Source organism: Carex rostrata, chromosome 7, assembly GCF_964058835.1.
Source record: "Carex rostrata chromosome 7, lpCarRost1.2, whole genome shotgun sequence".
In the NCBI taxonomy this organism is placed as follows: Eukaryota; Viridiplantae; Streptophyta; class Magnoliopsida; order Poales; family Cyperaceae; genus Carex; species Carex rostrata.
The window spans coordinates 8,126,376-8,140,049 of record NC_135924.1 but is presented as its reverse complement, the minus strand read 5'-3'; the positions used below and the strand labels follow the sequence as shown (position 1 = coordinate 8,140,049).

Sequence of the window (13,674 nt, the reverse complement as noted above, 5' to 3'; positions counted from 1 at the left end):
AAAAATAGCAAATAAGTTTGATAAAAAAAACATAACTATCATTACATTATAAATGTTAAAAAAATAGCATCTAGGTCTACTTCTAATTAGAGCTGCTACTTTATGGATTGTTTAGTTGATCAGAAATAAAATTTGTTTTCAAAATACATCAGTATCAGCTATTAGTTCTGTTGCATCTTTTATTATTGCTTTGACTCGTTTAGATAATTCATATTTTAAATTGTCATTGATTATGCCTTTTGATATTTCTCCTCTGACTCAAATAGGCTCCCTAATAGTGATATCAGACACAGACTCTCAGGAAAGAGCCAGCTCCCATTTGGTTTTAGACGGAGTCCCTTATCTTGGTTTAGGAGAGTCAGATGATGGAGACATCTCTGATGCCATTGATGAGGCAGCTAGTTTATTGTCTCCTGATTGATTTTTAGTTGATTCTAGCTCTTCTTCTGATGTGATTACTCTTAGTGATTAATAGAGATTTTGATATTTTTAGTGATGTTAATTTGATTATATTTTATGGTATACTTCAATTTTTTGTGGTTGCTCATACTAGTTGGTTGATGTTTCACTAGTTCAGAATAATTGAATTTTTGTAGGACCTATATTGGTTTGAAATGAAACAAGTGTAATTCCACTTTTCAAAAAAAAAAAAAGGGTCTACTTCTAATTTCTAATATAAAGTTTGATAAAAAAAAATCTCCATAATCCAACTCATAAGTTATATACTTTTCACAGTAATACGAATTAGATGGGTCTGGCTAATTTGCTGCCGGCAGCATTTTAGCCGGAGGTGCTGCCACTGTTTTTTCTATTTTTTGATGTTCAAATGACAAATCTAAACCGTTAGATGTTTAATCTATATTATAATCTACTTGGAGACCAAATTTTACATTTTTTGGAATTTTTTTACTATTTATTAAGCTGGTTTGAAAACCGCTGATTTCAGTAAATTTCTGCAGCATTGAAATCAGCGGTTTTCAAACCAGCTTAATAAATAGTAAAAAAATTCCAAAAAATGTAAAATTTGGTCTCCAAGTATATTATAATATAGATTAAACATCTAACGGTTTAGATTTGTCGTTTGAACATCAAAAAAATAGAAAAAATAGTGGCAGCACCGCCGGCAGCAAATTAGCCACAGCCGAATTAGATATATAAAAAATAATAAATCTACATATTATACATTAATTATATCAAGAGGAGGGATTCACTTACACCATTTTTTGGTGACACCAAATTACACTTTACATTTTCAAAGTTTTCAAAATCCAAACCGTTTAACATTATGGATATATTAAAACGTGCTTGCAGATCAAATTTTACATTTTTTGAATGTTTTACTATTTGTTAAATATTTTATAAAATTGTTGTTTTAAGACCATTGGTTTTTTGTACCCATCTTAATAAATAGTAAAAAAAAAAAATCAAAAAAATATAAAATTTGATCTGCAAGCACATTTTAATATATCTATCATGTGGAATGGTTTGGTTCGACTGTTTTAACTTGAAAATATAGGTTTAATCCGATATCACCAAAAAAAGAGTTCAAGTAGATCTCTCTTCTTATATCAATTTGTTTCTTCTTACATTTTGTTTCCAAATCATAAACTTAATCATTCATATGGAAAATATAACCAATATATACAAAGTACAACACCAAAAAAACCATAACCCAAAAAAAGACCAATCAATTCCAATACAAACCGTATTTATACTATCTTATACTGACTTATAAAATTAAGTTTTTTTCAAGCAGGATTTGATCTTCATTCATTACTTATGCACTGCATCATTTATTTATTTATTTAGCATACCTGCAACCTCTAAGAATTATTGTATATCTTTCAAATATTCATATGTTATATTTGGACAATTCAATTTAATATTACAAAAAATAGCCTGAAATTTATGTGAAATGAGATTTTTTATTTTATTGTAGCAATATTTTTTTTAAGGTTAGCAATTTTCATTTTACTGGACATAAACTTAAAGTTTGACCAGCATGCTATTGATAGTTAACGGAATGTCGTGTTACTACCTCAAAAATTTATCATATAAGTTTTAAATAATAAATACAAACAACATAATTATTAAAAGTTTTAATAACTCAAAATCTAAAACTTAAGAGTTAAAATAAAACCATTGTATATGATCACATCATTTTATTTTTATCTATGCACGTGTAAAAAATTATGATATTCTAATTTTATTTTAGTTGTCATCAAGAACTTGTAAAAAATGTACTAATGTAGATAATTTAAAGAAGTTGATTTTTCAACTTATTGATTCACATGAAAACAAAATTGAAATGTGATAATTTTTCCTGAGCACAGAGAGAAAATAACATAGATCACATCCAATGGTTTTATTTTGACTTTTAGGTTTTAGATTTTGATTTTTGACTATTAAAGTTTTTTAAAATGAAGACACAAAAAATGATGATATTTTAACCCTCCTCTTTACATTTTTCTTTAAATAAAATATTTCAAATCACTTGGCATAAAACATATATTTACAAAATATCATAGTTAGATAATAAATGGGGCGAAAACTTCGAGCCACATTTCCTTTTCCTTAGGGCGATTTATTTATTCGGGCACCCTTAAGGCTGAAGGGGATAAACTAGTTTTCAAGAGAGCTAGTAATGGCATATATTCGGTCAAGGTTGGCTATAATTCTCTCAAATGGACGGGGAGTTCGGTCAGCATAAGAAATAAGGAACTCTGGAATTCGGTTTGGCATAGGGGAGATGTGCTCCCTAGAATCAGGGTGTTTCTATGGAAGTTATTACATAGGGCTTTGCTGCTCGCAAAAATTATGCATCGTCGGTTTCCAGCTCAAAGCCCGATTTGTGTGGTTTGTGGCTGCCAAGAGGAAGATGTGTCCCATTTACTTCACTTTTGTCCCTTCTCGAGGGCTTGTTTTCTAGCGGGTCCTTTGAGTCTGAGAACTGACGAATTCCAGGGAGAATTTGCTGATGTGCTGCAATCCATTTCAGCAAGGCTTGAAGACGAGCAATGGCTACTGTATGTGAACTCGGCTTGGGCACTTTGGAGGTGCAGGAATGATTGTGCATATTCTGGTAAGATTCCAGACTTTCAACTCTTTTTGAAGTATCCAAACACTATAAACAGAGAGTCAAGGAATGGGGCTGCTCGTAAACACTGTGCTTTAATGGGTACGTAGGGGGCTTCATCTGTTTCTTTGACCGAAGTTCACAACAATTACTCATGTTTCTCAGATGGATCTTGGGCTGAGGGATGGCATGGTGGTATCGGTGTTGTTGTGTGGTACAAAGATGAGTTGGTGCTATACGAATTAAAGGGAGCAAAGGGTTGCTGTCCATTACAAGTTGAAGCTTTAGCACTAAAGGAAGCGGTTTTGACAATTATTGGGCTGGGAGTTGCGGCATGTTCCTTCTACACAGATTGTTTAGAGTTAGTGAATATTTGTTCGAGTTAGCAGCCTCCAATTAACGCTGATTGGAGAGCGAGGAAATACTGGAAGTGTGGAGTTTGTTGCAAGAAAACAAATTATTTGTTTGTGTTCACATTCAAAGAAGCCAGAACGAAATGGCTGACAATTTAGCGAAACAAGGGAGGCTTTACGGGTGGGATTGTGTTGAGCATACCTTCTCTAGTTTTAAGCAGTGAAGACTAGAGAGTTTGAATTAAGATCATGATTATTTATTTTTCTCTATATGAAAGTTGGAAGCTGATATGAGTACCCGCGCTACAGTATCCGCACAGTACCTGCACCTAAACTGTCATAACTGTTTGTGGGGACCAAACTGTCATAACTGCACTTCAGATCTGTAACTTTTTTTTTAATATTAATAGTCAAATTTTGAAGTATATAGTCCATAGAACACAAATATTTATATCTATATAGTAAACAATGTAAATGATAAATTAATTATTTTTAAATAATCGTACCCGCACTTTTTTTTTGAAATTTATGATGTCGTATCCGCACCTAAACTGCCATAATTACTTGTGGGGACCGCAACTGTTTCAGATCTGTAACTTTATTTTAAAATATTAATAGTCAAATCTTGAAGTATATAGTTCAAAGAACACAAATATTTATATCTATACAGTAAACAATGTAAATGATAAATTAATTATTTTTAAATAATCGTACCCGCACCTTTTTTTTGAAATTTCTGACGTTGTACCCGGACCTAAACTGCCATAATTGCTTATGGGGACTGCAATCGTTCCAAATCTATAACTTTTTTTTAATATTAATAGTCAAATCTTGAAGTATATAGTTCAAATAACACAAGTATTTATATCTATATAGTAAACAATGTTGTAATTTTTACATAACTGCTTGTGGGGGGAGTTCATTGTTTTTTTCAATAAAATATTTGATGCTCTCTGCAAGCTCAGTGCAGATTCTGATGCAAATGTACAGAGTGCTGCCCATCTCTTAGATAGGCTGGTTAAGGTCTGCTTTCTATGAGAACAATCTAGTTTGAGTTTTATTTTGGATTTTTTTTCTGGAATTAATCAGTTGATGTTCTTCAACTAGGATATTGTCACGGAGAGCGATTCTTTCAGGTGTGCAATTTTGGACTATGTTCTTAATTTTGAGAATTTGTAACCAGAGTAATAGTATTGTTTATGGTAGTACGGGATTGTCAGTGTTTAAGCCTTGATTCAGTCCATATGCATAAACTTTATTTGTGTACAAATCAAGAAAGCACAACAGATATAAGCAGTCATTATTGTGAGATCTAGCAGTGCAAAACCAGTATAGGGTCCTGTACATCTCAGTGGATATATATATGGGGTCTGCATTCCAAGTCTCAGGCCATTGTGCTTTTGTGTCATTTTGATATGCATTTTTTTTCCCTCAGCTCCACAGTTTACTTGTATTTTCAAATAACATGCAATATTTGTCATGCACACACCTAGACAACCCTTTCTGGGAGTTGTGAAATGGCACCTGCTGCGTAGACTCGATGTCCAATGATTTAAGTATAACGACTATGGCCCCAGAATTTTGTATCAACTCAAGTGAACCACTGCATAATCAATTCATACATGGTTTGAGGACCAAATTTCTTAGTCCATTGGGCTTCATTTTCGATCAATCGGTCCTTGGGGGAAAAAAAAGATCATCTGATACACACAGTCAACATTTATCCCAGTAGACCTTCTCCATAACACTAATCTATGTCCTCATCATGTGTAATCATATGAAAATGTTGTATTTTATTTGTATGTATGCAGCAAACATCGGGTATAATATGCTAATGGACTTCTGGATAATCTTCATTAAATTTTTTAAAACTGCCTCTATGTCTAACAGAAGAATTTTGGGCCTGGCACATGAAAAAATGATATAGATTTAAATTATTTATGTGTTTACACCTAGATTTTTATAATTATTCTTTCATATTGAATTGCTATAGCATAGAAGAATTCATACCTCTATTGAAAGAGAGAATGAATGTCCTGAATCCTTATGTGCGGCAATTTTTGTTGGGCTGGATCACCGTTTTGGATAGTGTTCCTGATATTGACATGCTTGGTTTCCTGCCTGATTTTCTTGATGGTAATATTTTTTTTTATAATTAGGCAAAAATACCCATTATATTTCATTAACCAAGAAAGGGAGTTTACTTGTATTTATAAAATATGTACTTCATGGTAATACTTCAATGTATATGTGATAAGCTCTGTACGTTTCAATTCCATAATGTTGTAATTAGATCCCTCCTCTTTTTACATATGATACTGAAAGTATTAATATCTAAGTATTAAAAGTATTTATATCTATGCACTGAAGTATTTATTTTTATGAGGTCAACTATTTTTGTTAGAGAAATATTGATGCGGAATTAGTGCCGAGAATTTGAAAGGGTGCTGCTGAAATTTTAGAATAATAATTAGTTGAGACTATATAATATCTTTTAAGAATAATAATTAGTGGACACAATATAATTAGTGAGGACCATAATACATTATTTCTCTAAATGTGGGTACTGTAGCGCGGGTACAGACATGATTATTCATGAAAGTTTTATGAAAATGTAACATGCCTATGGGCTTTTAATGAAAAAAAAACTGACAAATCTCAACCGTCTGTATATGTCGTGCATCTTAAAACGACGTGGAGGATGCAAGCTCTCAAATCACGAATCCGTATCCTCCCAGGTACCTGACTCAAGCAAATTGAAACGGACGGACCATTATCGTTCTTTTAACTTGGAACGAATCTCAAAGCACAAATAATACTGGCCACTGGCCTGCCCCCTGCTATCCCCGAATAGTCGCCGTTTTTTAGTTAATCTGAGCCGTCCATTTCAATTTGCTTGGGTCAGGTACCGGGGGGTGATCCGAGACGAGCTCTAATTGATCAGGGCTAAGTTGGACTGTTTCCGAGACAGGCTCTAAATTAGCATGGATAAGTTGGACTGTTGGAGCACCTCTTGAACCTCCGTCGCGGTCTCTCTCCCAGACAGTCTCACTACTTGCAAAACTGTCAGATAGAACTCCGATCAATGGCGACGAAAAGGATATTCTCTCTCTTTCGAGGGATTCGCACCTCGGCTCAATTCACCGCCGGTTTTTCTAATCGAGTTATTCCTTCTTCTTTTATATCAAAAAGGAGTTCCGATTTTAGAAATAACACGAGTCGAAATCAGCGGCATTTGATTTTGACTATCCTCTTTTCTGGACAAGCTGGTGAGTTTAAATATTTTCATTCCCATGTGTTTATAAATTGTACTGCTCGGATCATGATTTCTGTCGGTACAGACATGTAAAGCTTGTAACCCGATTCTTTTTCCTATTTTGACTCATTACCAGTGATTATTAGTGGTTGATTGATTGAAGAACTTGAAAGAGAAGAAAATAAAAAAATGCCAAAACAAAGGAATATTTCCCTAGATGTAAATTATGCTTCTCCATCCCCATTTTGTAGAATATGTCTATATGGGAGATATTATACTGCTTTGCGTTATTCACACTGATTACTACATCTGCTTAGAACAGTGTCAAGCTACTATATTACCATCTTTTTTTTGTTGGACAATCTTAATTTTAATGTCAAATTAAACATTAACTTGTAACAAATTGCGTAACTAAGCACCAAAAAGCTGACAAAAGTTATGTTTTGTGCTGGTATTTTACCTGAGGATGCATATATTACTGCATGTAAATTTGAAAGTTTGTCTTCTCTTCTGTACAGCTGTTTTTCTTATGGATGATAATAGATTTGCATATGCACAAGATGATTCAAGCAATGAATTACTGAGTGAAAATGCACAAGGTAGAGGTCAAAATCAAGAAGGATATGTCTCAGACTTGCGAAGGGTAGAAGATGGTACAGTAGTGTCAAATGAGCACACTATTAAATGGAGATTATTTACTGATAACGGGAGAGACCTCTTTTCCAAAGCAAGTACACCTTTTTCCTCTTTGCCTACAAAACGAGAAATATCTCATATGATCGTATAAAAGATGCAAAATCATAATTATGATGTTTTCCCAAATGTTTGAACTTTAGGAAAGATGTCCTATTATAGAGAGAGAACATCAATTAATTAGGGGTATCTACTATTCTGGGAAACTTGAATAAATGAAGAAAAGCTGATGAGTATGGAGGATATTTTAATGTTTCTAGGGAATGTACGATATTTCTTTTGCTTGTATATTTACTTAATTGCACATATCAAACCTTGGGGATTTCATGTCCTGTTATAAAGTAAAAACACAACGTATTGCTTTATCAGACTGAAGATATTATATATATCCCTACATAACATGACAAATATCATCCATAGCTCACACCTTCTGTGCATAAATTAGGAATGCTTTTGTTTATTTGGAAGGTGATGAACAGGTATTAGGTGATTATTCTATAGTTTATAGGGGTGTTTTCAGGGGTGTTTTCAGGGGTGTTTTCTTTTTTCTTTTTTTGCTGCAACATGGTAGAGATTGGTAAAGGGAATCAAGAGAGAAGCAATATCATAATGTAGGGAATTCATCGCTTCTGATCATGCAACTCATTTCACATTCAGCACATCTCAAACCCTTGCATAGCACCTTGCACAGCAAAACCTTGAATTCCTCGAAAGTGGCAGATAAACCACAGTATATCAAACCTATCACACAAATCCACAACTCAAGAACCCTCGTCCTTATGCTTCTGTGTGGAAATTGCTCGTTGGTTCTCCAAATTTCTCACATTTTTGGGTCGAGAGAAGCAGATAGTATAAGTTCCAAGCAAACAGGAGAGGAGGTGCCTCAGGACCTGAGTGTGTTATAACTATAATGCACACTCTATGTAACAAAGCACATTATTTAACGTACTGGAGTGAGTTACACACTATAGTTTAACGCACTACATTCTGTCCAGATTCAACCCAAATCCTTCAGGATTGATATAAACACCCCGGAATAGATCCAAGTACATCTAGAAACTGATCACCTCACACATCTCCACACCCAAATACCAACAATTGGGGCTTGTATATTTTTCATAATTAACCTTTCTTATTATAATCATAAACTACTATTGGTTTCAGGGTAAACTAGATGAGGCTGAAAAGGCTTTTGAGTTGGCTTTAAAAGAAGCCAAGTTAGGTTTTGGCCAGCGGGACCCACATGTTGCCTCATCTTGTAACAATCTGGTAACCTTTTACCAGTGTATTTACTATCGCGATCATGTGATAATTTTTCTCTGTGCTTGGCCATCAGCATGACTAGTTTATTACGGCAGCTTGAAGGATATGGGTTTGGTGAAAGAGAGGGAACAAAACCAGTACTACATGTATAATTTTGGTTTATTTGTACTAATTTATTTTTTAACAAAAGACTAAAATTTGAAAGATATATGTGAGATGTGTAGTTAGCATGCTGGCTAATACATAATTGTCCAAACTCTAGTGCTACCTAGAATGAACTTATTGTTTTTCCTTTTCTCATTTCGTTTGCTCTCCAAAGATGCATCCGTAATCACTTCTGTATGAAACAGGCAGAACTTAAAAGGGTTAGAAAGAAATTTGAAGAGGCTGAACCCTTGTATTTGGAGGCCATTAGTATTTTGGAGGAGTCATTTGGCCCCAATGACGTAAGGTACTAGATATTTCCCTTAGATTTTTTAGTAGGAAATTTCCAGTGGGGGTATCAAGTTGCATAAATTCAACAATATAACTTGCAAAAACACTCAACACTTTCTATCGTTAGAGATTCCAATTTGCAAAGTACCATCCTAACACCTGTACTTGGTAAATTTAAGTATTAACATGAACCAACGAGCTTTTCATTATCAATAATTTAATTCCGTCTTATTCTATGAAATAAAATTATTGATTATTTATGAACTCATGAGTTTATCAGAGTTGGCGCAGCCTTACATAACCTCGGACAGTTTTACCTGGCTCAGCACAAGCTTGACAAAGCCCGCAAATATTATGAGGTAATAATGTAAATTACTTAATGGTCCCTTAAGTTTATGTGATTGTGGTTCTTTAAAAACTACCATTATGTTTAGCTTTGTTGTTTTCATTGATTTTTTCTAGATCGGTTGGAAAATACCTTGTCAAAATGTGAACCCATGATGATAGGAGTAATTTTGTAGAGGTTATATTTTGTCTTTATATGACCAAAATGATAGTGTACCATTGAGGATGAGAACTCAAGTTTTTGTATGATAGTTAAAAATCTACTTCTGAAAAAAAATTCAAGATACTGATATTAATATTTTTTTATCATTTTTTTCTTGTGCAGAGGGCCCTGAAGGTACTTTATCTTTCCCTACTGAATAGGTGAAATTGCTTAATTGTGATGCAATACAACCTGCCAAATCTTTGTTATATTTAAAGCACCAGAAGGAGCTATAATATGCAGGGGTGGATGAAGGGTGTGGGACAGGGTGAGGCAAAAATTTAGGATAGGGCATAATTTTATTTAGTTTGTAAATCAAGTATATTTTATATTTTTTATGTACAACGGTATAGTTATAGAGGAAAATATTTTGACCAATGACGCATAACTCCATTATTAATTTGCAAGTTAAGTATATTTTTACAAATATTTATATTTGGAAGTATAGTTTTGAGGTATACTTTGAAAAATATATATTAGTTGGGGGGGGGGGGGGGGCAAGTGGCCCCCTCTATTTACATGTGGTCCGTCACTGATAATGGTGCTATATTTGGGGCAAATTGAGTATCAATTGCACAACTAATAGGATAGTTGGTAAACCTTTCCCCGGATAGGTCAATTGCTGAAACTGAACAATCTGCTTTAGGACTGTTATATTACTATAAGTTACCTCATTCTTTGCAATGATCAGGGTCTATTATTTATTAGAATACTACATGCTCAACACATCTTTTTAGTAGTACTTTATTGGCTCAGGTGTATGTAGACCAAGTCTATTTTTTTTTTCTTGCTTGTAGATCAAGGGCCGAATCTTGGGACATAGCAACCCAGACTATGCTAGCACAGTGCACCACCTTGGAAGGGTAATCCTATCATTCTTTATTTTGTGTTTTGTCCATATGCTGACTACAATATTTTTGGCAGTGGCAGGTTAGAACTATACCAGGTAGACTTTCTCATAGCCATGTATGCCCGACTACCTGCAGATGGTATAGTATAATATTAGGCATCCCCTAATAATCTTCAGTCCTGGTATTGAACTGTCAGACTAAAGGGGTCCAAAATGGTGTCTCACTGGGATTTTTAGACAAACTGCGGACCTTAATGTCTTGAAATGTATTAAAATCTTCTCATAGGTATTATATATGCAAGGAAAAGAGAAGGATGCTGAAGCACTTATAAAAGAATCAATAAGTATACTTGAGGTAAACATCCCTTTCTGGACCAAGTATTCTGTATAAATTTACAGTCATCTCTCAATATAAAGATCGTTTTTGGAAATGTAAACCAGTCTTCATGTTTCATGAGTTGTCTGTGTGGTCTTACAATGTTAGTCAACCAGTGCTTTTGGAATTGTACCATAGGATTTGAAGAAATGAGATTCCTTTTTGCAAATCAGGATAGCTGGATTAGTGTAATCCTCTGAACTTGAGATTTTGGTTGTTGGAGGTTAGCAATGGAGAAAAATATGCAAGGCATCATAGATATTCCTTCATTCAAGAATTCTTCAAAAGTATAATTTTGGGAATTAAAAGGAATAGGCCTGAAGGTGGCCCCTCATGTTGAACTGGAATATATATTTGTTCTATTGGACATTTGTGAATGATGATTCCTACTTAAATTTGGATTGCATTTATTCAAGGCTCCTACTATCAAACAAGAATCTCAATCAGGATAAGTCTCTTGGAATTTAGATCATAATTGCCATGAAACATATTCCTGAATTAAATACTGTTTAATTCCTACTTATTTTTCCACTAACAGGTACCTGTCTTCTCTATAGACTAAATGATGCTTTAAAAAATTAGAACTAAAAGGTAACAGTAATTCCAGAAGGCTAAGTGAGTCTTCATTAAAAAAATTTTATAGGAAAATGGGCTTGGTGAATCATTGGCATGCATAAGAAGAATGACAACCCTTTCTCAGGTAAATTTTTATCTAATTGTCTACTTAAACATGTTGCAACGTACCAGGAAACTCAGGAATTTGCTGTAATAGCTGGTACATTTATATAAACCTTTTTTTCAGAAAAGCTAACTTGAGGAAAGCTAACGGTAAGAGCTAGGACACAAATAGAGGCTGTTAATGTTGATTCAAAGTCATTTCTTTTGTGTTCTTGGGTTGCTTATTATTTGTAGTGCTATATGTAATGTAAACATGAACTTTTGTTTATTAATTCTCCAGATTATGCTCAAATCAAATAGGCCAGCTGATGCTGAAATGTTACAGAGGAAGATTTTGCATGCACTAGAACTTTCAAAGGTGAGGCTACTCTCATTTCTCAGATAAAAAAAGAAGAACAATTAGTTCAAAATAAAAAGACTGACATTCTAGATTTGCATTTCGGTGATTTCATTCTTCACTAAAAGTGTAGACAAATCTTAGCTTAGTATTCTTCACTGGGATCATTATTGGGTCCAGCATGATTATCCTTTCTTCATAATATATTTTTTTTCTAAATAATGTATATCAAACTATATCAAGCTAAGGGAGTAAATCTATCTTGTGGCTCCCTTAGATCTAGGGAAATTTAGACTGCAATTTTCTCAGTGATAAGTTTTTAACCAAAGCTTCTCTGTATCTCCTTTTCTCCTTTTTTTTAAAAAAAAAAATAACCCAATAAAATTAGGGTTGGGATTCTCTCGAAACTGCACAAGCAGCGGAAGCCTTAGCCTTAACTCTTCAATCTATTGGGAACTTTAAAGAATCACAAGAACTGCTGGAGAAGTGAGTTATTTTGTTTAGATTACCACTATATTTAAAGTTAGAACTATAATATGATCTCTTGCATAGTCATACCTGATGTCTACATTTTGTCTATGAAGAACTAATGTCTTTTGGTTACCAAGATGATTTTTCTTTTTTTTAGTTTTTGAAAGAGTTTGGTGTTCCTTTCAAAGATGTTTAGGGTTATAGGCCCCGAGTTCAATTGTTTTTGGGTTTAGTCAGTTGACCCTTGGTTTGGGTATGAATCTTTTGATTTCAATAACTGCCGTGGCAAAAAAATTAAACCTTGCATATCGCTTTCAGTGGATCCCCACCCATATAATATAGGGTTATGCATATTCACCCCTTTAAATGTACATCTTGAGCAGATATCCCTGAATTAGGTCTTTTGTCAGATGAATTCACAAAATTTCTAATATTTATGATATATTTGTTAGATGCCTTGAAGTCAGAAAAAAGATTCTCTCTGAAGACCACATCCAGGTACAGCTCTCTCTGAAAATAGCATCTATACTCCTCTCTATTTATCTGGCAAGTAGCCAAAGAGAGAGAACAGTGGCCAAAGAAGGCCAGTTCTGTCATTGTTTATGTACCTGATATATTTTGATACATTGAGGGCATGCATTGTATTCCCCTGCCAGTCATAATGACTATGTCATTGTAGGTTGCTTCTACTATGCTTCATCTAGCAAGATTGGCAATCTATGATTCAAAACGCGTGCCTTTAGCTAATGGCAAATATTCTGACAACACAGATAGCCTTTTCAGGGCAAAGGAACTCCTTGATAACTCAATCAGGTAACTATGAGGGATTGTCGTATCAGCTGTTGAAGCAATTTGGATCCAATATTAGTGGCAAAGGATTAACATTTTATCTGCTGTAGCATCTTTGAAAAGTTCTGGTATCAGTATACACTGGCTAACAGCATTGATCCTTGTCAGCATCTTTCGCTTCTCCAAGTTTAATCCTAGATTCTGATTTGTAATATTGGGGCCTGTAAAATTTTCAGGCCCAAAAGATAAGTTGACAGTACCTTTTTTTTGTTGTTGTTGTGAAGATCAGTGGTCTAAATTTCTTTAAATGGAAGGTTGCAATGTAAGATTACAACGCGCAATTACCAATTAGCAAAAGAGTGAGGCTATGGTACTATGTATAGCACAGATTGGTTCGTACTACGGATCAATATTCTCATTTTCGCAGTCCAAATAGTTGATTTGATTCGTTCAACATGATTTTCATATGGAAATGTACTTGTTAGTAATTTTTTTTATTTTTTTAGAATTGTTTTGCTATTTTTTAGATAGGTAGAAATTCATTACTTTC

General features: G+C 34.0%; 1 protein-coding gene and 1 long non-coding RNA gene across 5 annotated transcripts in view; both read left to right on the top strand.

Moving 5' to 3' along the window:
- Positions 1-4,339: 4,339 nt before the first annotated feature.
- Positions 4,340-5,583, top strand: LOC144556776 (uncharacterized). The gene is made up of 3 exons (XR_013512494.1): positions 4,340-4,452; positions 4,537-4,565; positions 5,423-5,583. It is a non-coding gene; the product is annotated as an uncharacterized LOC144556776 (long non-coding RNA).
- An 813-nt stretch (positions 5,584-6,396) lies between these two features.
- Positions 6,397-13,674, top strand: part of LOC144556774 (Tetratricopeptide repeat (TPR)-like superfamily protein) — an 11,945-nt gene continuing 4,667 nt past the window's right edge. The window contains exons 1-13 of one of the 4 annotated variants that reach the window (XM_078305210.1): positions 6,397-6,698; positions 7,204-7,412; positions 8,543-8,647; positions 8,992-9,092; positions 9,357-9,435; positions 9,747-9,758; positions 10,421-10,486; positions 10,760-10,828; positions 11,493-11,549; positions 11,808-11,885; positions 12,253-12,350; positions 12,788-12,833; positions 13,015-13,148. In XM_078305210.1, coding sequence (XP_078161336.1) covers positions 6,515-6,698; positions 7,204-7,412; positions 8,543-8,647; positions 8,992-9,092; positions 9,357-9,435; positions 9,747-9,758; positions 10,421-10,486; positions 10,760-10,828; positions 11,493-11,549; positions 11,808-11,885; positions 12,253-12,350; positions 12,788-12,833; positions 13,015-13,148 — 1,238 coding nt within the window. In that variant the 5' untranslated portion in view covers positions 6,397-6,514. Of the gene's footprint in view, positions 6,699-7,203; positions 7,417-7,598; positions 7,644-8,542; positions 8,648-8,991; positions 9,093-9,356; positions 9,436-9,746; positions 9,759-10,420; positions 10,487-10,759; positions 10,829-11,492; positions 11,550-11,807; positions 11,886-12,252; positions 12,351-12,787; positions 12,834-13,014; positions 13,149-13,674 lie in introns of those variants that run through there. The other 3 variants (XM_078305209.1, XM_078305211.1, XM_078305212.1) reach the window with 3 other exon arrangements.